Genomic DNA, 26549 nt, shown 5'->3' with positions numbered 1-26549 from the left:
AAATTGGCAACAATGCGGAGCTACTGAAATACTCATGCCCTACTGACAGAAATGTAAAAATGGTACAGCTACTTTGGACAACAATTTGGCAGTTTCTTAAAAAGTTAAACAACCTATCATACAATCCAGTCATTTCACACCTAGGTATTTACTCAAAACAAAGAAAAACATATGTCAATACAAACACTTGTACATAAATTTTCATAGCAATTTATCTGTGAATAACCCAAACTGGAATGAATTCAAATGTGATCAACAGATTAATGGATAAACAAATTGTGATACAGCTATACAATACAAAGTAATGAACTATTTGTACATGAAAAATGGGTAATCTCAAAATAATCCAAAGAGAAAGAAGCCAGACCAAAAGATGAGTATATACTGCATAACTCTCACCTATATAAAATTTTAGAAAAGGCAAACTAATCTACTATGACAGAAGGCAGATAATGGTTGTCTGGAGATGGGCAGAATGGAAAACAGAGAGAGGGAAGGATTATAAAGAAGCACAAGGCTCGGCGCCCATAGCACAGTGGTTAAGGTGCCTGCCATATGCACTGAGGCTGGCAGTTCGAACCCAGCCCGAGCCAGCTAAACAACAACTACAACTGCAGTCCCAGCTACTTAGGAGGCTGAGGCAAAAGAATCACTTAAGCCCAGGAGTTTGAGGTTGCTATGATCTGTGACACTACGGCACTCTACCCAGGGCGACATAGTAAGACTCTGCCTCAAAAAAAAAAAAAAAAGAAGCACAAGAAAACTTTTGTGGGTTATGGCTATGCTGTCTTGATTATGATGATAATTCCAGGTGAATATATTCCAGAACTTAAATTGTACACCTGACACGAGTGCAACTTACTGTATATTGATTACACCTAATAAAACTGTTAAACAGTCTGGCATATCTTATTATTAGAATGACCTGTGAATAGACCTTACAACAAAACTAAATATAAAGTCTATCTTAGAAAATAACATTTAACTTTCAGAAAATTGCAGCTGTTAGGACAGGAGTAGTATAAATTTCACATTTTGGAGTTTTGTTTTAAATACCTAGTCTAGGTTTCTGACATTTACTTTCCTAGTACCAATTAGTAATTAAAAATCAGAATATCACTATCTTACAGAACTTTCTCTGATCACGGGAATGTCCTCTCCACTGCACAACACAATAATCACTAGTCACATAGGGCTAAGGAATACTTAAAATGGGGCTAGTGTGATTAATAATTAAACTTTTAATTTTATATAATCTTTTTTTTGTTACAGAGTCTCCCTATGTCATCCTCAGTAGAGTGCTGTGGCATCACAGCTCACGCAACCTCAAACTCTTGGACTTGAGCGATTCCCTTGCCTCAGCCTCCCAAGCAGCTGGGACTACAGGCACCTGCCACAACGCCACGCTATTTTTTGGTTGTAGCTGCCATTGTTGTTTAGCTGGCCTGGGCCAGATTCGAACCCATAACCACTGTGCTACAAGCACCAAGCCAACTTTATATAATCTTAATTCCCTTAAATTTAAATAGAGATATAAGGCAGCGCCTGTGGCTCAAGGAGTAGGGCACTGGCCCCAGATGCTGAGGGTGGTAGATTCAAATCTAGCCTGGGCTAAAAAACTGCAAAAATAAATAAATAAATAGCTAGTGGAATATTAGTACAGATCTAGAGACTAGAACGAAGAACACAAATGAGGGAGCAAAAATAAGACCAGAGTTATGATGCCAATACATGATCTTCTTTCATAATTATTTACTAAGGGTCTAAAATTAACCAGTTCCAGCCTGGGCAATACAGCATGACCTTGTCTCTACCAAAAAATGTAAAAATTTTTTAAATGAGCCAGATGTAATGGCATGCACATGTAGTCCCAGCTACTTGGGAGGTTGAGGCAGGAGGACTGCTTAAGCCCAGGAGTTTGAGGCTGCAGTGAGCTATGATCATGTCACTGTACTATAACCTGGGCAAGAGAGTGAGACATTTGTCTCAAAAAAATAAAATAAAAGTAACCAATTTCCTCTTTTTTAAGAAATTAATTTCAAAAAATTAAAGTGCTTAAAAACATGTAAAGAAGAAAAGTGACTTTTATACCAATTTATAGATTGTGTCTGCCACTGTTATGTGAGTTAAGTTCATATTTAAGTACAATATGAATTTCCCTAACCTTAAATCCAAATTTCTTAGTTTAAAAAAATAAAAAAAAAAGCCAAGCAAAGTGGCTCACATCTATAATCCTAGCACTCTGGGAGGCTGAGCAGGTGAATTGCTTGAGCTAAGGAGTTCGAGACCTGAACAAGAGTGAAACTCCATCTCTACTAAAAACAGAAAAACCAGCTAGGCATTGTAGCAGGCACCTGTAGTCCCAGCTACGCAGGAGGCTAAGAGGACTGCTCGAACCCAAGAGTCTGAGGTTGCTGTGAGCTGTGATGCCATGCCATTCTACCCAGGGCAACAGAGTGAGACTGTCTCAAAAAAAGAAAAAACTTAACCATCCTTTCTGCTTATCCAGTATATCTACTTTAGATACTGGCAAATTCAAAAATTTCCCTAACGGATTCACTGTTTACACATTTCAAGCCATCACACATCATACGGATTTATTAGTTTCCACAGAGTTCACTGCATTCTTACATTGAGCCTCTCATACTATGAGCCAAATATAAACATCAGGAAAAAAAAGTCTCTCAAAAGTTAGAAATTTTTTCTTTTTTTTTTAGAGACAGAGTCTCACTTTATCGCCCTCAGTACAGTGCCGTGGCATCATAGCTCATAGCAACCTCCAACTCCTGGGCTTAGGCAATTCTCTTGCCTCAGCCTCCCAAGTAACTGGGACTACAGGCGCCCACCACAACGCCCTGCTATTTTTCTGTTGCAGTTTGGCCAGGGCTGGGGCCAAACCAGCTACCCTTGGTATATGGGGCCAGCGCCCCACCCACTGAGCCACAGGCACCACCCAGGTTAGAATTTTTTTTTTTTTTTTTGCAGTTTTTGGCCAGGGCTAGGTTTGAACCCACTACCTCTGGCATATGGGGCCGGTGCACTACTCCTTTGAGCCACAGGCACTGCCCCAGCTTAGAAATTTTTAATTGAAAAAAAGAAAAAGAAAGAATGTCCCTACTAATAAAGGATACAATGCTAAATTCTGGATAGGGGTAAGAAATAGCCCCAAAGCACTTAAATATTTAAAATTCAACAATGATAGTAATCTCATATTTATTGGGCACCTTCTTTATAGCACTATCCTTGGAAAATTGTGTATATCAAATCTGTATAAGTCATCAGATGGCAGCTAAATGTCTTTCATAACTTCAAGTCAAATATTAAAATTTCTACATGTACTGGCCTTTTTGGGGGGGATCAGGGCCAGGTTTAAATCTTCCACCTCCGGTATATAGGGCCGGCGCCCTACTCCTTTGAGTCACAGGTGCCGCCCTGTACTGGCCATTTTTTAGTCTACAAAATCAAAAATATCTTTCTGGTCATTAAAGGCCTCACAAGCCTTCTGAGTACAAAAAAAAAAAAAAATCACAGGAGCAATTTAATCTTTTTGAGCAGCACTAGTTACAATGGAAGATTTCTAAAAGATTATATATAAACCACACTATTAAAAGGAAATCCTAGAGTTCATCCTATACAATCATCCTTATGATGCCTGAATATGTTCTACTTTCTACTATATTGTCACTAGTATCTGTTCAGCGATATATTAATTAGGATATCTGACAGTCATAATTTTATCTATAACATAGCCTTTACCTACCAAAGAGATACACTGGATCCACACACACTTGCCCCATGGTTGCGACATGCATGCTATGCACACAATAACTTCATTCTAGAGAGCTCACATTCCAACTTCCTAATATTCAGACAACCCAAATAACCATCATCCCATCTCTGTAGTGGTACTCAATAATCATGGTACTCAATAATCTTTGTTTCCCTTTATTAAATTCATAGAAAATTTCCTTAAGCAGCTTTCCAAAACTTTTTGTTTTCCTGAACACAAATTCCATCCCTTACATTAATAAAATAATCTCAGAGAAGCAGAAACGAAGTAAATGTTATAAAACCCAATACCTTGGGCAGTGCCTGTGGCTCAGTGAGTAGGATGCCGGCCCCATATACTGAGAGTGGCGAGTTCAAACCCGGCCCCAGATAAAACTGCAACAAAAAATAGCTGGGTGTTGTGGTGGGCACCTGTAGCCCCAGCTACTGGGGACGCTGAGGCAAGAGAATTGCCTGAGCCCAAGAGCTGGAGGTTGCTGTGATGCCAATGTCATAGCACTCTGCCAAGGGTGACAAAGTGAGACTATCTCTAAAAAAAAAAAAAAAACCCAATACCTTAATTTAAACCTCTCAAAAATTTCTCTGTTATCTTTACCTATTTTCCCTTAATGTCCTCATTCTCAAACAACAAGTTGCCTTTCCTTCTTTCTAAGGCTAAAGCAATACTTTTGGTCCAGCCTCCCTACCTCCTCTCTGCAACTTTTGCTCTATCAATTGTTCTGCATTTCTTGTATTTCTGATGGCTCATGCCAGGTTCCTACTACCAAAAACTCTAATAACCCTAACCTTGCCACCACCAAGAGAATAATTATATGTCTGCTAACCACAAAATCTTTTAACACTGGTATACACTTCATACCACCATTCATTAGCCATTAACTCCTTTCATCTAACTTCCTATCCATCACTCAACTGAAAATGCTTTCTCCAAGTCTTTGTAGCCAAATCCAACAGCCTTTTCTCAGTCCTTGTTGACCTCTCTTCAGCAGTCAATGTTATCAACAAGCAGTCGATGTTATCAACAATATCCTTACCTATGTAGAAGGTTCTCATAGTATACTATCTATTATCCTGTGTGTCTGCCTTTGGTTTCAAATCTTCCAACTCCTATATATAGGTATCCCAAGATTCTGTGTGTGTTCCCCAAATGAGTGTATAGAAAATTATCCAAGTTCACCTGGTCAACCAGCAACTCTTTTCCAGTTCTGCCCCTCTCACTTCTGGTACTCTCTACCTACCATTAAATTAAATTCACAACATCTCCCCCACAAAATAAATAAATAAATAAATCCCTCATCAGTCAATAACAGCACAATTCTAATCTTACCAGCATGACCTGGAACCATTTTTGACTCTGCCCTTTTCCCCAATATGCCAATTACCGTCTTGCTGACTTTTCTTTAGCATCTCTTTAAATCTCTTCTCCATTTTTAGAACCACTACCCTACTCTATAGACCTTCATGATCTTAGATCTAAACATTAATAGTAATCTCAAAACTCTCCCTTCCCTTTTCTACTTCTAATATTTTTTACTTCGTCCAACTAAAAAAGCTTTCTGATTCCCCTTCCCTAAACCGCAAAGTCTTAATACCTCAGCCCCTCCACATGACATCTACCAAGGACTCTAAACTTATTTTACAGTCTCCGCATCACACAGATTTTTAACATGTAAACAGTATATCTTACCTCATCACCACCATTTATTCATTTCCCTGCCTACTCCAAACCTCTCTCCCTTTCTCCAAGCAAGCAAATGAAAAGTCCTTCAAGGCCAGATTCAAATCTGACCTACTCTGTGAATTTTTCTAATTGCCTAAACTTTCCTTCTTTGAGCCCTTACAGTCTTTATCACTTACTTGACATTAGCATTTCTTTTTTTTTTTTTTTTTTTTGTAGAGACAGAGTTTCACTTTATGGCCCTCGGTAGAGTGCCGTGGCCTCACACAGCTCGCAGCAACCTCCAACTCCTGGGCTCAAGCGATTCTCTTGCCTCAGCCTCCCGAGTAGCTGGGACTACAGGCGCCCGCCACAACGCCCGGCTATTTTTTTGGTTGCAGTTTGGCCGGGGCCGGGTTCGAACCCGCCACCCTCGGCATATGGGGCCGGCGCCCTACTGACTGAGCCACAGGCGCCGCCCAAGCACACTTCCTACCTCAACTAGGATCTCAGTGCTTTGGGAACAGCCATATCTGGTATCTAATTTTATCATGAATGCCTAGAACAATTCACTGACCACAACAGTAACATGGTACACATATTTACTAATATTTAAAAGCAATCTTCCAGAACCTGACCTAAAAATATATTTGTGATAAACCTAAAATGATTTTACATTTAAATACTGACCAAGAGCTCACAAAAGCCAATTACTCACCCACTGACTTAGCTTGATCAAAGTTATCAAGGTTTTCTCCTCCCCACAAACCCTTAAACTTTGGCTAGCCCTAAGCTTAAGCAAGCAAACCATCTCGTAACTCATTCAGAGATCAGCTGACAGCAGAGAAAACATCTATTTAATTGCCCTAGCAATGTCATCTGCCAACCCCCATCTGCTTGCCCACTCTCCCACAATGACTCTGCTGGGCACCCTAACAAAAAATAAAAAGCCTTTTGTATTTGATTCTGAGACACCTGCAGATCTTGTGGTCAGACCATTCTCTCTCCTGTAATGGTATTTTCAAATAAAGTTTCTCCCTACATAAGCCCAACTTTATTTTTATTTGACATATGTATGATGATGTGACATAGATGCAGACTAAACTTCACTTATGAACCTACACCATCTCCACCTCCATAATAACACGTTTGCGACTCATTTGAATGTTCCTCCTGAAATTCAAAGATTGAGCTATCTTTCCTTGAGAACTCCTAAACCAGTGATCCAGACATCTTGTCTGTTGCAACACAGTCAGGAGTTACTTTGATTGTTTCAAACAAGTAAATCATTTCCTTAGCTGTCCCTGACCCTTGAGCAGGAACAGTCCTGGCTTTGGTGATACCCCTTTTGTTTTCCCTTGACTCCTCTAGGAGAGATTGCAAGACTGAATTTCCTTAGTACTCACAATGGAGTACTCTTTCCTAGCTTCTTTAAATTCTTATGTATTATTTAATTATCTAATCCTCTAGGTATCTTTCACTCTATCAGATGCCCTCCTTCTTCTTCTGCTGACTACATGGTACACCATTACAGCACTTCCTCAGTTCACTTATCTTCAAAAACAGCAAAATTTTACTAAGGAAAATTGAGCTGGCTGACTTTCTTCTCGTCATTCCCCACATTTCCTTCCTCCTTTTTCCCTTGAATCCTTTGACCTACTCCCCTCCAACACCTCCCCATTAGCTCTAGACTTCCCGCTGCCCACAGTGGACTCATAAGGGAATCAGGGACCTGATGCTGAAAACAGGCTGACCTTTTACCCGCTCAGATGAGCTTTGGAGACAACTAGTAAGCCACTCAGTCCCTCACTCAAACTTTAGTCTCCATAAGATTACACATCGGGACAAAGGAAATCTTAAAAGTCTTTTCCACAAATGCTAGTGGGAACAATTCAGACCTCATATGAATTGAACAGGTAACCCCAACTTGACCCCATTCACCAGAAAAGCAAATGTGATGAAAATGTAAAGATGAGGAAGGACAAGAGCCAACTCTTTCACATGAACCATCAGTGGAGTCAAACTTCTGAACTCAAGTATAAGCTCTCTCTTTGTGTCTGTCTATACGTCCATAATACGTATGTATATGTACCTACCTCCAGATGGTATTACTAAAATCAGGTTATAAAACACCTTAAAAGAGATCTATGCTGATTGGCTTATACTTATGTATTTACATAAATAAAATATTCCTAAGATTTGCAGAAATTAAGGAAATTAAACTTCTTATACTTTCAGAAGTGTTTTTATAGAAACTAACCCAAACATTTTAAGAATCCAAGTTAACATGAATTTTGATAAACTCTGGCAAATGAGACTAGTTTTACATTATTGGTTTAATAAAAACAGCTATGTGTTAAAAAGAAAAACAGCTGGGCAGTGCCTGTGACTCAGTGGGCAAGGCGCCGGTCCCACATACCGAGGGTGGTGGGTTCAAACCCACCCAGCTAAACTGTTAACCAAAAAAAAAAAAATAGCCAGTGTTGTGGCAGGCACCTGTAGTCCCAGCTACTCGAAAGGCTGAGGCAAGAGAATCGCCTAAGCCCAAGAGTTGGAAGTTGTTGCGAGCTTTTACAGCACTCTACCGAGGGCGATAAAGTGAGACTATCTCTAAAAAAAAAAGAAAAGAAAAGAAAAGAAAGAAAAACAGCTATGTCTTTTGAGTTACTGACATTAAGCATAACATAACACATACAATTTACTTTTGAATTATGTTCCTCCAAAATTTTTGCAAGTTTATTGACTGAATAGCATTACATCTGCATTTGTATTTGGCCAAATCCGATCATTAATCTAACACACTTTATTTCAACAGTAATTTTATAACAAGCCAAATTAAACATACTTTTCAAAATCTTTAGATTTAAAGAACTGTTAGACATATGCTAAGTTAATGCATGGATATTCATTAAATACTTACACCATTTCTAAGTAAAATATAACACTGAATGATTCAAGTTTATATAGGTTTTGTGCTTTTCTTTTTTTTTTTTTTTTTTTAGAAAAAGAGTTTTTCTTTGTAGCCTTTGGTAGAGTGCTGTGGCATCACAGCTCACAGCAACCTCCAGCTCTTGGGCTTAGGTGATTCTCTTGCCTCAGCCTCCCAAGTAGCTGGGACTACAGGCACCAGCCACAACACCCAGCTATTTTTTTGTTGTTGCAGTTTGGTCAGGGCTGGGTTTGAACCTGCCACCCTCAGTATATGGGGCTGGGGCCGCCCTGTGCCTCTTATTTTTATGGTACTGAGAAGTTATGCACATTTGAGTCTATTAATGAATGTAGTCATTTTTGCAACATTGAGAAGTTGTACTATCAGAAAGTATATGGCTATAAGAAGTTGTAAAATGTATATTCATAAGCTCTGCTAGTCTATACAAAATGCTGAGATATGACAGTTTCATAAATTACCCACCTCAGAGTTTTCTCTGTAAAACAGAGGTAACTATAATTGTAAAAGTTATAATCTTACATGTAAACAAGACTCTACTAGGAGAAATTTTGACAGAAAGGAATAACTTTATATGCAAGGTATGCTTTTGTTAAGAAAAAAAAAAGTTGTGTTCTCAGAAAATGACTTTTTTTCTAAAATGACAAAGAGGAAAAAGTAGGACAAAACCTGAATGGATATAGAAAGTTATAGAAAGTTCATGGAAAAGAAATTTTATTTCTTGTGGTCAAAGCTAGCTAAGATTTGATGGGTAAGATTTTGTAAAGTGCTTTAGTATCAAATATCATATTCATGCACAACTAGATTCTGGTTTTCTGTTAAAATGTCCAATTTTCTTAGGTTATTAATCTACTCTTAAGAAAGAGGTTATAGAAGGTTTTCGTTACCTTCTGAATAATCTCCCTAGAAGGCAAAGATTCTGCACCTCGCTAAAATTTCCTGTGCTTGATGCTGACTTTATCATGTCCTTAATTATCTTTTAAAAAGTACTCTAACTTTTGAAAGAGCTAAAGTTCTTTATAATTTTCTTTTGTCACTTTGGTTAAATATGTTGCATGTATTTTTTTTTTCTCACTGACCCATGATACTATTTCATCAAACTTTCAAACCTCCTGACGATTTCTAATACACTGCCTTTTCAAAATCAAATCCTAAGTGATGCCTTTTGCACTAACAACTGCCTTTGAGATTTCCCAGAGGGCCCTCAGAAAACCACAAAGAATTTATTCTTTCACCTTGTAAAAACGATATGTTAAAAATAATTATGCTTATTTGACCAAATGTTGTGAGTTATGTTGGAAGCACTGTCATATCAAGAGATGCTTACCCTCCCTGGGTTAAGTCTGTATGGGGTAAAATGCTACCAATGTGAATATTTCAGAATCTATAAAGGTACAAAGTTCCTAGAAATTCATCAACGCCCTCAGTGTTCACATCTATGGATCAGTCCTGCCTCTGCCTAATGTTAGACAACAGCATTAGTGTCATCAGTCATAATTTCAGAGTTTTGTCCTTAATATTAACTTGGTCAGTATTTGACTTCTTTCATTTGAATACAGTATTTTTTAGCTAGACCAGCAGTTCTCAATAGAGAATTCCATAACTTAATTACAGAATTTTATTATACAGATGTTAAGAACCCACTCCAAACTGACTTAATCTTTTTGCTTAATAACCCTGATATAGTCTTGATATAGTCTACATATGCTTGATATATTCGTGGCACATTATTATCTCAAGATCATACATATATAACATATATCTTCTTTTTCTCTGTAAAGATTATGTTCAGCTATATTCATACATGACATGTACTTTCCACTATTCTTTAAAATAAGGTTAAAAGCCAGATGCAGTGGCTCATGCCTATAATCCTCATAGCACTCTGAGAGACTGAGGTGGGTAGACTGCTTGATCTCGGGAGTTGAAAACCAGCCTGAGCCAAGAAAGAGACCCCATCTCTAAAAAGAGGCAGGCATTGCAGAAACCTGTAGTCCCAGCTACTCAGGAGGCTAAGGCAAGATGATTGCTTGAGCCCAAGAGAATTGTTTTGAGGCTGCCGTGAGCTGTGATGCTACAGAACTCTACGGAGGGCAACAAAGTGAGACTCTGTCTCAAAAAAAAAATAAAAAGATAAAAACAAAATAAAATAAAATAAGGTTAATCATCATGCTTATAAATATTTTATCTAACACTTTTTTGGATTTACCTGATTTGGGTTTGCTTGCTACAAAAACCACCTAACTTCCTAGTCTATTCCATTATTTTCTGTAACAAATTCTGACCAGATATTTCACTTTTGAGACTATAGTTAATAGTTTGATCACCACCATTTTAAGTCTTTTGACATCCAGATAGCTTTTGGTTTTATTCTGATGTTTCCCCAAAAGCAACTGCAAATCAACAACAAGCCACAGTGTTCATCTTTGATAAAAAAGAACTATGCCAGGTAACTCAGGCACAGCCTCCTGATGATGTCACTTAAATAACTTTGAGACCTCATAGTGGACTGAGTCAGGATTTCCAAATAGCTAGCAGAGAATCAGATGGGTTCATCAAACTGCTAACACAGATCCAGCAGAACAAGAATTAATTACATAGAACTGAATAAAATGATGAAGGATGATTGTGGGTTTGTTTAAAATACTGCTGATGCTCTAATGTCCTATTTTCTAGATATAAGGAAGCCTGTTCTCTTTTCTCTTAAGCTATCTATCTATAAGTCATGACAATTTAAATAAAACATTTGTTTTTCTCTCTATCTGACTCCTCCAGAATTCAAAAACTATTATTGAGTATTCTTATTTTCATGGCAATATAGCTATCTGCATAGATTCAATGAGTCTGCCTCCTAGTTAAAAACATTAGTTATACAAGGAAGGCTTTGACTGGAATGCCATACTTGAAAGCGCTGCTCTTTTAATCAGATATGACCAGATATTTTCAAGAAGGTATGTTGACTTTATAAGCCAATGCTTACAATCCTCTTAGAAAATCATCCTGAGGGCGGCGCCTGTGGCTCAGTCGGTAAGGCGCCGGCCCCATATACTGAGGGTGGCGGGTTCAAACCCGGCCCCGGCCAAACTGCAACCAAAAAATAGCCGGGCGTTGTGGCGGGCACCTGTAGTCCCAGCTACTCAGGAGGTTGAGGCAAGAGAATCGCTAAAGCCCCAGGAGTTGGAGGTTGCTGTGAGCTGTGTGAGGCCACGGCACTCTACCGAGCGCCATAAAGTGAGACTCTGTCTCTACAAAAAAAAAAAAAAAGAAAAAGAAAATCATCCTGATACTCAGCTTACACAGTTCCCAACCTTACAGGTAAATTAAGGCCTCACTTTCTGTCAGGCCCAGAAGCCCCAGAATATTCTGAGAACCTCAAGAAAAGGAATTCACACAAAGTATAGGTACTGCAAGTGAAACCTGATGGTGAGTTTTCGACTTAATACTTCATTAGCCTCTAGAAGCTTTTAAAGTCCAATCTGAGATTTATTAAAAAAAAATTCAGCAAGCAAATTTAAAAGCCCTACCTGGTAAACACTAGTCTTGCTACACCCAGGTAAATGAGCAGGCCAAATCTAAGGAAACTAAGTTCACAGAGACTCTTATTCTGTCCCTAACAGCCACAAATTTTGCTTTATACAACAAGGGAACTAACAAGTGCTTATCACAATTGCCCACTTCTTGCTTGCCAACTAGGTTTGAACAAACTTTAGTCAGGCTTCGCTCCTCCCACAAGCCCCCAAACTTTGGTTTGTACTAAGCTTAAGCAAGTACCCTGTTTCCCCGAAAATAAGACCTACTTGCAGGAAAGATAAGATGTCCCCTGAAAATAAGACCTAGTGCAGCTTTGGGAGCACACCTTAAAATAAGACACTGTCTTATTTTCAGGGAAACAGGGTACATGAGGAACTTCCTCCCTCATTCTATTGGCTGACTGCAGAAAAACATTTTTTTCCAGTTAAACCATCCCGATCATGCGATCTGCTCACCCATACTGATTTGGCCCACACTGCCACAAAGTTCCTGCTAGCCTTGCTTCTCCTCCCTATAAAACAAACGCCTTTTTCTGTTTGATTTTGAGATGCTTGCAGATCCTGCAATAAGTACATAATCCTATTCAAATAAGTCCAGATTTGTATTCAGTACTAGACACACCACCTATCTGCAAACTCCAAAATTATATTAACATTTATTTCCCTCTATCAAAAGTGATCAGTATTGGCTTGGCACCTGTAGCAGTTACATACACCAAGACAGGTGGGTTCGAACCTAGCCTGGGCCAGCTAAGCAACAATGACATCTACAACAGATAAATAGCCAGGCGTTGTGGCAGGCACCTGTTGTCCCAGCTACTTGGGAGGCTGAGGCAAGGGTTTAAGATTGCTGTGAGCTATGACGCCACAGCACTCTACTGGCAGTGATACACTGAGATTCTGTCTCAAATAAAAAAGAGTGATCAGTATTACTTTCAAAACCATAATAAAGTTTAGGCAAAATTAGGTAGATACAGAAAGTACTACACGTAAAAAAAAAAGAAGTTTTAATTTTTTATATTTTTGAGTCACTCTTGGTCTGTCACCCCGTAAAGAGTACACTGGCAATGGGCGGCGCCTGTGGCTCAGTGGGTAGGGCGCCGGCCCCATATACCAAGGGTGGGTTCAAACCCAGCCCCGGCCAAACTGCAACCAAAAAACAGCCGGGCGTTGTGGCGGGTGCATGTAGTCCCAGCTGCTCAGGAGGCTGAGGCAAGAGAATCGTGTAAGCCCAAGAGCTGGAGGTTGCTGTGAGTCCTGTGACGTCATGGCACTCTATGGAGGGCGGAAAAGTGAGACTCTGTCTCTACAAAAAAAAAAAAAAAACAAAAAAAGAGTACACTGGCATTACCATAGCTTACTGCAACCTCAAATGATCCCCCTGCCTCAACTGGGACGACAGGCACAAGGCACTGCACAAGGCTGATTTTTCTATTTTCAGTAGAGATGGATCTTGCTCTTGCTCAGATTGGTCTCCAACTACTGAGCTGAAGTAATCCTCCTGCCACAGCCTCCCACAGTGCTAGGATTACAGGCATGAGCCACCACTCCTGGCAACATGTAAAATTTCAATCCAGTATACCAGCAATCTGGCCTTTGGCTAATCATTCATCTTTCTGATTTATAAAATGAAGTTGGACCAGGTAATTTCTAATATCCCTCCTAGCTTATTACTCTAGATATGAATTTAATAAAAAGGTTTAACTATTAACATGGATATTCATAAAAGGCTATTTAGAAACATGCTAGTGAACTACTGAGTGCTTTTCCAGCAGAAAAAGAAATGTCAGATATTTTTTAACATCTGTTTCAGTTAAATAAAAAGCTAAGATTTCAGAAATAATTTCTCAAGGTAAGACCACAATAATCAAACCCACACTCATTTGGAAGTACTTAAAGATCCATGCAATGGAATATTATTCAGCCATAAAAAATGCAGTACTGGGTGGCGCCTGTGGCTCAAAAGAGTAGAGTGCCGGCCCCATATGCCAGAGGTGGTGGGTTCAATCACGGCCCCGGCCAAAAAATGCAGTACTGATACATGCTACCAATGGATGAACCTTGAAAACATTATGCTACATGAAAAGAAGCTAGACACAAAAAGCCACATATTGAGTTCCTTTTTCTTTTTTTTTTTTTCCTGAGACAAGATCTTGTTCTGTTGTTTGGGCTACAGTACAGTAGTATCGTCATAGCTCACCGTAACTTCCAACATCTAAGTTCGTATGAGCCTCCTGCCTCAGCCTCTCAAGTAGCTGGGGCTACAGGCATGTACCACAATGCCCAGTTAACATTTTCATTTTTTCTACAGATGGTGTCTCACTATGTTGCTTAGGCTGGTCTCTTAACTGCTGGCCTCAACCAATCCTTTCAGCTCAACCTCCTGAAGTGCCAAGATTACAGGCATAAGCCCCTGCACCACTATATGGAGTATCAGGAATAGGCACATCCCTAGAGGCAGAAAGTAGAATTATGGTTACAAGAGGCTGAAGGAAGGGGGAATGGGAAGTGACTGCTAAGACATATGAAGGGTTTATGCAGGGTAAAAAAATATTCTGGAATTAGATAGTAGTCATGATTATACTATCTTGTTAGTACAGTAAAAACTGGAATTTGAACTCTTGAAAAATGGAGATTTGTAGTATATGATCCACAAAACTAGATCAAAAAGCACTTGAGAGTATGAATTATATTATTAATACAATCGTTAAATCTTAAAATCAGAGAACACAATTATATAACCCATACTTTAAATTCAACTTCAGACATAAATGTTATTTTTTCTAGTCTAACGTATCTAATCTATGCTAAGAAATCTTTATACTAGTTAAGTCATAACTTAACTATGTCTTACAAATAATTTGAGACAGAACACAAAATGAAACTCCAAATAAGTCTATGTAAATGTCATGAAACCTCACCTTTTTATATTGCTTTAAATGTAAAATGTATAATAACTAGTATATGCAAAGCTCTGGTATACACTGGTATATGAAGAAGAAAAAAATCTACTCCTGAGAAACTTTTTGTCTAAGGGCTATTTCTTTATTAGCATAAATCAAGAATGTTATGAATGTTACCCAATGTTATTAACATTAATCAAGAATGCTATAAACCCAAGTGCCCATCAATCCACGAATGGATTAATAAATTGTGGTATATGTACACCATGGAATATTATGCAGCCTTAAAGAAAGATGTAAAGAGAGGTAAAGAAACTTTACCTCTTCCATGTTTACATGGATGGAGCTGGAACATATTCTTCTTAGTCAAGTATCTCAAGAAATGGAAGAAAAAGTATCCAATGTACTCAGCCCTGCTATGAAACTAATTTATGGCTTTCATATGAAAGCTATAACCCAGTTATAACCTAAGAATATGGGGAAGAGGGAGAGGGAAGGGAGGGAGGAGGGAGGATGGGCAGAGGGAGGGTGATTGCTGGAATTACACCTATGGTGCATCTTACAAGGGTACATGTGAAACTTAGTAAATGTAGAATATAAATGTCTTAGCACAATAACTAAGAAAATGCCAGGAAGGCTATGTTAACCAACGTGATGAAAATGTGTCAAATGGTCTATAAAACCAGTGTATGGCGCCCCATGATTGCATTAATGTAACACAGCTATGATTTAATAATTAAAAAAAAAAAAATGCTGGGTAGTGCCTGTGGCTCAGTGAGTGGGGTGCTGGCCCCATATACTGAGGGTGGTGAGTTCAAACCCAACCCTGGCCAAACTGCAACAATAAAAAAAATTTAAAACAAAATGCTATAAAGACCAGGCCAGGCATGGTGGCTCAGGCCTGTAATCCTAGCACTCTGGGAAGTCGATATGGGATGATCACTTGAAGACAGGAGTTCAAAATCAGCCTGAGCAAGAGTGAGACCCTATCTCTACTAAAAATAGGACAATTAGCCGGGTGGCTTGTGCTTATAGTTCCAGCTACTCGGGAGGCTGAGGAAGAACAACTGCTTGTGCCCAGGATTGTGAGGTGCTGTGAGCTAGGCTGAGGCCATAGCACTCTAGCCCGGACAACAGAGCCAGACTCTGTCTCCAAAACAAAAACAAAAAACAAAAAAGAATGCTACAAAAACCATACACTGTGCAGCTAAGAGTTCATGCTAATGAAGTTGACCATACAATGCATAGCTAAGAGTTCATGCTAAAGTTCAGCTGTCAGCTTTTTCAGACTTGAGAAATATAATACCTTTAAATTGGATATTTGGATATATGGTACTTAAATTACACCTCTCAATAAAGTTAGCCAATAATAAGGAAGACTTCTATTCCTAGAATCCTTTACTTGGTGCAGTTTGGATCTAGTAGTGATAAAACAATGACTAAGGCCACCAGGAAAAACAGCCTCCTGGTCAAACATGTAATATATACATATATGTGTAATTATTTTCCCAAAGGAAAAAAGATGACTGCTTTTGATCATATTCACCTCTGCCTTTTCATTTTTACTAAGAACCTAATCAACAATTCCAGGCCTGGGTTCAATTATAACTTACATAACTTAATGCGAAAAGCTTAAAAATATTTCATTTCACATCCCCAATCTCCTTCAGAAATTAGTTCCAAAATATCTAAGCACTTATACATGTACATTGTCCTTCCCAGCAAGGTATACAGAAACTAAAACTAGCAAGTCATATTATGCCTAACAGGATCACAGCAGCAACCTATCAATAATTTTCATCGAACAGAGCCCAATCACATTTTCATATTTTCTAGCCTCATACCTGAAAAGCTTGACCCATTTATGAGTATTACTGCCACAAATAACACAAACAGCTTGAGAAACAAAAGTGTGTTATGCTAATATCAAATACTGTTTTCTTCATATGTACTATTTCTTGTATAATACATGAGAAATTGTATTCTAAGACAGTAACTTTTAATAGCTTGTTCTTAGGTTGCCTAGTCCATGTATTTGACTAAATTTCAAAGTTATTCACATGGGACTGACAGTAGATGGCTCATAACTATAATCTCAGGACTTTGGGAGGCCGAGGCCAGAAGATAGCTTGAGGCTAGGAGTTTTGAGACCAGCCTGGCATAGCATGACACCATCTCTATAAAAAATTTAAAAATGAGCTGGACATGGTGGTACACACCTGTAGTCCTAGCTACTCAGGAGGCTGAGACAAGAGGGTCGCTTAAGCCCAGGAGTTTGAAGTTGCAGTGAGCTGAAACAACAAAATTATTCACATAGAGCAATGTTTTATTCATTAAGATGAGGCTTATTTTACAGAAGGTAAACACTCATACACACAGTAAAACATGCAATGTAAGAACTCAGTATAACATCTATTGATTCTGCTGGGAGAAGCCCACCAGTTCAATAATTATTATAAACAAGCAATACAATTTCTCAGAGAATGTTTGATAAAATATTCTGCCCACACTTAACTCTTAATAAGCAAGTACAACAATGAATTAAGCTATTCTCTAATTTATTTATAATAATTATCACCCATACAGTGTTAAGGTTGCAACCGTTTTAGAACAGTGATTTTCAACCAGGGTATAGTGAGACGATCTTAGGTGTGCTGTGAAAATGATTAAAAATCATCAATTAGATTATTTTCAAAAAAAGTTTAAAGCACAGTGTAAGTATATTCTTGTTTTATTCTTTTTTTGATCAATATTATTTAAATGTACCATGGAAATTTAACTATAGGTGCAAGAGCGTCGTGAGAAAAAATAAAAATTGAAAAACACTGCTTTAGAATGTGATATGAATTTAGTAGGTGGACGTTCTATTTTATATAAACCAAAATAGAAAATGTCAGAAGTAAAAGTATTTCATGGAGAGGCTCGGCTCCCGTAGCACAGTGGTTATGGTGTCAGCCACATACACACCAGGGCTGGCTGATTAATGCCCCATCCGGGCCAGCTAAACAATGACAACTGCAACAAAAAATAGCTGGGCATTGTGACGGGCACCTGTAGTCTCAGTTACTTGGGAGGCTGAGGCAAAAAAATCGCTTAAGCCGGGCGGCGCCTGTGGCTCAGTGAGCAGGGTGCCGGCCCCATATACCGAGGGTGGCGGGTTCAGGCCCAGCCCCAGCCAAACTGCAACAAAAATAAAAAATAGCCGGGCGTTGTGGCGGGTGCCTGCAGTCCCAGCTACTCGGGAGGCTGAGGCAAGAGAATCACCTAAGCCCAGGAGTTGGAGGTTGCTGTGAGCTGTGTGACGCCACGGCACTCTACCGAGGGCCATAAAGTGAGACTCTGTCTCTACAAAAAAAAAAAAAAAAAAAATCGCTTAAGCCCAGGAGTTTGAGGTTGCTGTGAGCTGTGACGCCACAGCACTCTACAGAGGGTGACATAGTGAAACTCTGTCTCCAAAAAAAACAGTATTTCATGGAGCTTTTATTTCAATTGCAGAAGAGTCAAACAAAGTTCAAAGACCACTGGCCTAAAACTGTCAACTGCCATAAACAGTGCCTAGAACATAGCAGATACCTAAAATGTTTTACCAGTCTTTCCTGAGCATTAATATTTCTTTTAATTTGGCCGTGTTAATCATAGCAACCATTTATTCAATGTCTATGAGTACTATTAACTGTGCACTGTATTTACCCCTTCACATCTCATCAATTCTCACAAAAATCTTGTAAGTTACTATCCCCAACTAACAGGGGAGGAAATTAAGACTAAGTAACTTGTCCAAAGTGGCAGAAGATTCCCTTTTGACAACAAAGCTCATACCTTTCTGCTATAGTGCCCCTCTTTTTAATCTTTTCCAAATATAAACTTTCAATAAAACTTTCATGAGGAAAGAGCACAACAACCTATTACTTGTTTTCACAATATGTTCAAAATATTCACCCAAAAATAGACATTCTCACAAAATACTTTCCATTTATATATCCCTTCATAGAATCTCCATTGATATTCAAAAAAGACAGTCCTTTCTGATAACCAAAGCATGTATAAACACACAGCAGTTCCATTAAACACATGGAAAAACCTCAGGAAACACAGGAAAACTGTAAAATTGAAGGGAAATCAGTTAGCCCTTGTTTAACAAACTTTAAAGTTTTATAATCAAATTATTCTCTAGCCATACAAGCAAAACTAAGGCCAAGTAAGCAAGTAGGGTTGAAAATTTAAGACTGAACTATATGAAATTGTCACCATGTATCAGCAGTTCACATGACTCAACCTAATACCTTAAGGATTATCTAGTCCAAGTTTTCTCCAAATATGTTTCTTTGAATGAAGATTCAACAAAACGTTAAAAGGGCTTGTGGAAAAATTAATTGTCAAGGCTGGGAAATAATGGGTTAAACAAAGTTAAAACTGGTCTCTTTACCTCAGGACTTCTCAAGGCCCTTAATGTGTTAACATGAATTATGAATCTCTAAATAAAATGTACAGAGATTATGTGATTTACCTAAAGTCTCACAGCCAGAACCATAATCTAATTCTCCTGATTCCCACTGCAAAATTCATTCTACCTCCCGGAGACTTTATAATATGCAATTTTAAAGAAAAAAGCTTCACTAGAAAGGTAAGATAGGAAATACTAGTGGTTTCTTCTGACAATATTTACCACAACCCCACCAAAACAAAAACAAAAAAGTAGCGAACAATCTTTATATAACAAAAATCCTTCTCAAAAAAAAAAAAAAGCTAAGGCATGGTATTTACATAGATTATACACACTCATGGTAGTACAAAACTTATAATCTTATCAAAAATATTTCCTCTAGAAAATCAGAAGCAATTTTTTTCTAATTAGTACCAGAATGGAACTAAGAGAGTATAAGAATGGCAATCTAAATTGTGGTCCATTAGAGCAGAGATCAAGTCTGTTTTGCTCACTATTATACTAGAGGCTGACATATAGTAGATATTTCATATGTATTTGCTAAAAAATTAATAATAAATCTCTGTTCCACCATTAATTAACTGTCGGATCTTGATCAAGTTATAGATCTACGAATCTGAGTTTCTCCACTTGCAAATGAACTAGTTAGACTTAAATGGTCAAGATCCCATCCACCTATAAGAATTCATGAATCCTAAATAAAACCTCAAATCCCCAGCATTTGAGGATATGGTCATAAATAATCAAAAATTATAATGAAAAATAGCATCTGCAATGCACTTTACATTCATTACTTCATTCAACACACCCAACAACTCGGCAAATTAGGTATCATAACCCACATTTTAGAGGTAAAGTCACTGAGATCCAAAGAAGTTGACTAGACCAGAACCACAAAGTTACAATATAGTGAAACTTGGGCTTTAAACCCAAGATTTTGGTGTTGAAATGCCCAAATCTTTCCATTACACCTTGTCACGGGATGATAAAGATAGGGATGCAGCACTGATAACAGCATTCCCTGGCTTTCAGCTAGTGATTCAACAGGGCTACAGTACAAATGTTCTCCCAAATTCTCACATATAACCAATGTTAAAACTCCAACTGTTCTGTGAAGAAAGATTATCTAAATCCAAGAAATCAATCACATTTTTCTCCTTGGAGTCTAAGGCTGAGTATCATTAGTATAACAGAGGATGACATTACCAAAGAGTGAAAAGAATCTAAATCACGAACAAAAATGCAGTGTTAGTACAAACAATACGTACTCACAGTAAGTACAGTACTGCTAAATAGAAAGACCACATTACACCATTATTTTGCCACATGTAAAATGAGAGCTCCACTTTTGAAAATCTCGCTTGTGGAAATGAGACAATTTGAACTATTACCTCTTTTAGGTCTTGTTACATAATATAATGCTTCAAAACATTACTGCAAGTACAACTTCTCTGAACTCCAGTAATGATCAAACCCTACTCTAGAATCAATCCTAGTGTTAAAATAAACAGTATTTACATCACACCCTTCCACTCCAAGAAATACAACTGGACAAGCAGAAGCATGCCAAACTATAGATTTAGATTTCCCCAAGACTCTAGCCAATCAAGTGGTTCTTGTATTTGTTCACTCTATTAACCTTCTCTCTTGAAATACATTCATAATTCTTATGCCAAATACAATTGTTTGTCACAGGTATAGCAAAACCCCTTTCAATAGCATACACTATAAAATAAACAGATACTTATTAAACCTCACAGGTATATAACATTGCATTAAATTCTCTGCCATGAAAATCAAATAAACATTACCTGTCTGGGTTTTACATGTGGAAATAGTTTAGAATATTTTCATAGTGAATCTTAATTGTTGAGTATGTGATAGAACATGCAAACATAATAGTGTTGCATTTTTATAGAGTAACTAAAAAAATTCTTCCTCAAAAAAGGTCACGCTCATCCAAAATACATATACACATGTCCTATACACACAGAAATGACACACCTGTCATAAATCATTAGTTACTAATGTGTTCTGTAAACAAGTTTTTAGAGAAGTTAACGAAAGTTTAGCTTGATAAATACCTAAAAATCTCCAGAGGTCCCACATCTGAAAAGAACTGACCTTTCAATGCCTGTGAGAATTTCAACAAAACCAGAACTACAGGCCACAGCATCTAATAGTACTTAAATTCCTCTGCTGGTAAATGTTCAACAGCATCCGATTCGATTCAACTCAACTTCAACAAGTTTGAGAAGAGCTATCAAAAATCCTGTGAGCCAAAAAATCAGTGTGAACTGTCACAAAATAAAAGCGTCACAGCTTATTTATCAGTTCTGCAGTCCAATTCAAAATATCACACGACCATCGAATTTAAGAGATTCCCAGAGCGAATTATCCAGAACAGTCTGCCTTACTTACCAACGTGCCAATCAGCCCGGAGGGGGTGCACAGCAAATGATAATGTAGGTCCCAGGACCGGCTATCCTTCACACAAGGATGACTTTCCCACTGGTGCCAACTGTACACTTGCATACTCCGAAAATAGGGGTAAGCCCTGAATACCACAGGTTACAAGGGTAACGTGTCTACTTTATTACGGGCTGGAGCCCAGAAGATTCCCAATGCTGAAACGCTCGACCTATAACCCTAGAGTCACTTTCCAACTGTGCTCTCACCCTGGATCCTTATATCCCGAACGGAAGCCAATTATTAGTTGTAACAAGGCCTGGAAAATTTGTGAGAGGGCTTTAAAAGTTCACCTAGGAGACCCGGAAAAGGGGGGACTTCGAGACACAAGGCCAACGTTAAAGCATCTTGGGCTCGAATATTTTAAAAGCTAAAATATGTACAAAAATCCTTTTTCCTGATGACTCCAGGCAGAAAGAGGCACAGGGACACTCAGTCATTCTGAAAGAATGAGGTGCCAGTGGCTCACCAAGGCAAGCAGCCCGGATTGTCCAGATAAGGTCTGGAAAGCCAGGCAAGGGTCTGCATTGTGGCCAGGCGCTGAGCCCAGCCCTGCCCGGGCCCCTTTCTCTCTCCTTCCCCACGACCAGGCCTCTCCTCGCTCCTCTTCCCCTTCTCCTCTTCCCTCCCCTCCCCCAGACACAAATCAAGGCCACCTCTCCCCAAATCCCCACCAACTTTCCACACACACTCTCCCTACCTCTCAGGAGCACACAGAAACTGCAGGCCAGGAGGCTCCTCAAGACGGCCCCCATCTTCCCGTCTCGCGTTCTCTTCTCTCACCGGCGAGGGGCAGCCAGAAGAGGGGGAGGCGAGCAGCTGGGGCGGCCGCCGCAGCGGCAGGTCTGCACGCTCATGCTTCCCAGACAGAGAAGAAAGAAAGCACGTCAAGGCTCCGCGCGCGCCGCCGCCGCCGCCCTCTCTAGCGCGCCGCTTTGCTCCCGGCTCGCGCGACGCCAGCGTCTGCTTCCATCCCGCCGCCTCCTCCCCCGGCGCCCCGCTTCCCCCGCGCAGCGCCTCATTCAGCCTCTTCCTCTCGCGCAGCGGCGCTGGGATGCGGCGCAGGGATATGCGGCACGGAGGCGGTCTCCCTGCGCGCGGGCGGCCCCCTCCCTCGGCGCTGCCTCCCGTGCGGTCAGGACAGCAAGCGGGAGACCACGCACACAGCCTCTACGTGGAGACCTCGGGAGATAGGCCCGGAAAGCAGGGGAGAGCTGGAGTGGGAAGGCCGCCCAGCGGCACATTCCTATGGGATTCTTTCCTGGCCGGGGCGCCGCGGCCCTCCCCGCGGAGGACGTGCGGCGACGTCGAACAACATTGGAGCCGGCGTGGTCGGGACTACTTTCTGCGGCTCGGCCCGGCCGCCGCCTGCCCGGCTCTTTGTGCGGCCGCCGCCGGCCCAGCCAGCTGGGGCGCCGGTTCCTCGCCGGCAGTCGCCGGGGCTGGGGGGGGCGGGGATACGGGAAACCGCGGAGCCGCAGGTCCACGCTCCTGGAGCCTCGGCGGATGACGTTACGGGGTGATGAGTTCACTTTTGGGGATTGAAAATTGTCTAAGCATCTTTTTTTTTTTAATTGAGGAAAAATAAAAACGAATGCTGGTGAAGGATGTTCAAACGCCCTTGCAAAACTGATTTTTATTTTCTCCCGGCTTCCCAGAACAGACTGTTTCCAGAATTAAGCCCGGTAAGAGCAAAAGATTTCTAAACTGGCAGATAAAAGTCCAAGATAAATGCGTCAGCACCTAAGACAGAGCAAAGGGACAGATAGTTGGACATAAATGTAGTTAGGATTTTACAAGTTGCATGTAATAATGAACGTTTGGCATGCTTGAGAAGAAAAGGATCCCCCAGAGTCTTAGACTTTGCACAGCCTCTGCTGGTCCCAGAGCATTGGGCATTCCAGAGTAATGGCCCAGACGCCCCCTGAAACCTGGCAGGCTCCAGCATAGGCAGAGACACTCCAAGAAACAAACCAATGAAGCCAATGGGTGCATTATGCCCTAATGTCACAAGCCCTTTCTTGGAAGCTGATGGGGAGAAAAAGTGGAGCTACTACTGCAGTGTCACAAGTATTTCAGTGACATGGGAGTTACCAGTGCTTGCACACACATTACCAGATTTGACAGTCAAAACTACGTTCAGGTAAGGCAGGTTTTGTTACCTAACCATCTTCACCGGGCAGAGGAGGAAAACGAGAACTAGAGAAGTTCAAAAACGTACCCAGGGCTCAAGTAGGAATTAGCAAGATCTGAACTCAATCCAGGTCTGTGACTTCAGACACTGCTCCTTCCAAGAAATGCATGCTGAGCCAAAGGTGATGCAGGTCCATAACAGTAGACCTGCATGGAACAGCCAAATTTCTCCTAAAGTCGCCTGAGAAAACTGTAACATTAATTTAAATGATCTTCCAAGAACCAGCTCAGAACTCTGCAAGTTTTGTATTCCAGCTTCTTCAGAACAGAAACTGAGATGACTAGATTTTTCAACAATAGCCTGGCGAGTATGAGTATATTGCTGTGAAGCTCATGAGGCTGAGGAGACACCACAAAGTAATGCAGAACACACAAGATTTGGGAAAAGATGTGGGTTAGGATCCAACCTCTCAGTTATTAGGTGTGTGTCCAACCTTGGGCAAGATATTTGAATACACTGCACCTCAGTTTTCTCCTCTGTAATACAGGGGCTAATACCTCCTTCAGACTTGCAGTAAGTGACCATTTCCTTCCTTCCTCACCTCCTTCAAGGTGAATGGTGTCAAAATAAGAATTCTTGCAAAATAATGAAAGAGAGGGAGGAAAATGATTTGTAGATATAAGTACCCTGTTTCCCCAAAAATAAGACAGTGTCTTATTTTAAGGTGTGCTCCCAAAGATGCGCTAGGTCTTATTTTCAGGGGATGTCTTATCTTTCCTATAAGTAGGTCTTATTCTCGGAGGATGTCTTATTTTCAGGGAAACAGGGTAGTTAATCATGAAACTATTGAAAATTAACCTTAAATACCCCTCACTTTCACAACCCATTCCAAAGACAAGAGAGGGCCTCTAACAATGTGTTCTCATGATCTTACTTGCAAATTAAAAATAATTTTGTACTCTTTTTCTGTATAATTGTATTATATAAACTTGCATAAGTTTAAAATCTCACAAAACCTACATCTGTCCCTACTTACAATGGAAAAATGGGCACAACCTAATTCTCCTGAGGCTATTAACCAAAGGGAGATGAGATATTACATACAGCCGAAAAATGATAATTTGGAGATAAAGAATTTTTCAAACAGTGCTAAAAAGTTTAAATTCTAGCCTATTGTCAATGTGAACATTGAAGAATTTTGCAGATGATAGAGAAACCTATGAAAGGGATGGTCAGAACAGCAGCACTGAAGTAAGTTGGAGGAATATGAGATCAAAATAGTAGGATTTAGTAGGTTTCTAGGTTGTCCACCTGAATATAATGGCAGTCTCATTTGCTCAGAAAATAAGTGACAGGGGTGTCCAACCTGCAGCCCAGGGGTCACGGGTAGATTATTTGAGGACTGTTTCACTTATCTAGGTTGTCTGATATCACAAAAAGTATGCATGGACCTTTTCTTTTGCTCATCACTTTCATTAGTGTTTGTGTATTTTATGTGTGGCCCAAGACAATTCTTATTATTACAATGTATGGCAGAAAAGAAAAAAGGTTGGATACTCCCGACTGTTAAACAATGGCTTTTTTATATTGGAGGTATCTGTAAAACATCCAGGTGGAAATATCTAGTTTGATATTCTATATCAAATTTGATATGGAAGTTTAGGACTCAGGAGAAGAATGGAAAACGTAACTATCAGTGATAATGGTGGAGCTTGGAGATGGAGATGACGTATTGTAGAATATTGAATAGCAATTACCACAGTTTTCTGGAAGATGGCAGTAAAACATCTTAAACTAGGGGACCTTTTTTCTAACCTAGGTGAAGTCAGCTGGTAGGCTGGTGAACTGAGGGTTGAGATTCTAGCTGAAACCATGAAATTACTTAGGGAGAATATTTAGTGTAATTAGAAAACAGAACCAGGGTAGAACACGTAGTATATAATATCTAGAGGCAAAGAGAAGCTAGAGAAAGAGACCAAAGAGAGCCAGATGGAAAATTGGTTGAAAGGGCACCACTGAAAGAAGGTATGGTCAGAGTGGCACCTGTGGCTCAGACCTCATATACCGAGGGTGGCAGGTTCCAACCCCGCCCTCGCCAAACTTCAACAAAAAATAGCCTGGTGTTGTGGTGGGCTTCTGTAGTCCCAGCTACTCGGGAGGCTGAGGCAAGAGAATCGCTTAAGCCCGAGAGCTGGAGGTTGCTGTGAGCTGTGACGCCACAGCACTCTACCGAGGGTGACAAAGTAAAACTCTGTCTCCAAAAAAAAAAACAAAAACAAAGTATGGTCAGTAATGGCAAATACAGTATCAACTGTGGAGAATCTGCTGCAAGTGCTAAGAAGAGGATGTTGTGACTTAGAACTTTCCGCAAGGTCATTTGTGAGACTGTGCATTATGCCAACCTTTTAGTAAAGCAATCTGGGAGTAATATATACCCACCTTTAAACTAAAACCTCACTTCTTGTAATTCATCTGTAAAAATGAAAGTGTATCGAGACACATATGCACGGATATTTATTATGGCATTTAATAGAAAATAAAACAAAAAACAAGTTTATAAAAATGGCAGTTTTCATGGTTCAACCTATCAAAAGAACCATGAAATGCCCTTAATAAGTCATTCCCTGACTGTGGAATACTATATGGCTGTTAAAAAGAATTAGATAGATTTACATG

General features: G+C 39.7%; 1 protein-coding gene across 4 annotated transcripts in view; it reads right to left on the bottom strand.

The window, feature by feature from the left end:
• Nucleotides 1-22796, bottom strand: part of LRP6 (LDL receptor related protein 6) — a 197632-nt gene extending 174836 nt beyond the window's left edge. For 2 of the 4 annotated variants that reach the window (XM_053555768.1, XM_053555770.1), the window contains exon 1: nt 22440-22796. In XM_053555768.1, the coding sequence (XP_053411743.1) occupies nt 22440-22494 (55 nt within the window). In that variant the 5' untranslated portion in view covers nt 22495-22796. Of the gene's footprint in view, nt 1-17045; nt 17118-21394; nt 21529-22439 lie in introns of those variants that run through there. The other 2 variants (XM_053555772.1, XM_053555769.1) reach the window with 2 other exon arrangements.
• Nucleotides 22797-26549: the final 3753 nt, after the last annotated feature.

The sequence above is a fragment of the Nycticebus coucang genome, chromosome 12, assembly GCF_027406575.1.
Source record: "Nycticebus coucang isolate mNycCou1 chromosome 12, mNycCou1.pri, whole genome shotgun sequence".
NCBI lineage: Eukaryota > Metazoa > Chordata > Mammalia > Primates > Lorisidae > Nycticebus > Nycticebus coucang.
This window is presented reverse-complemented; position numbering and strand designations above follow the sequence as displayed.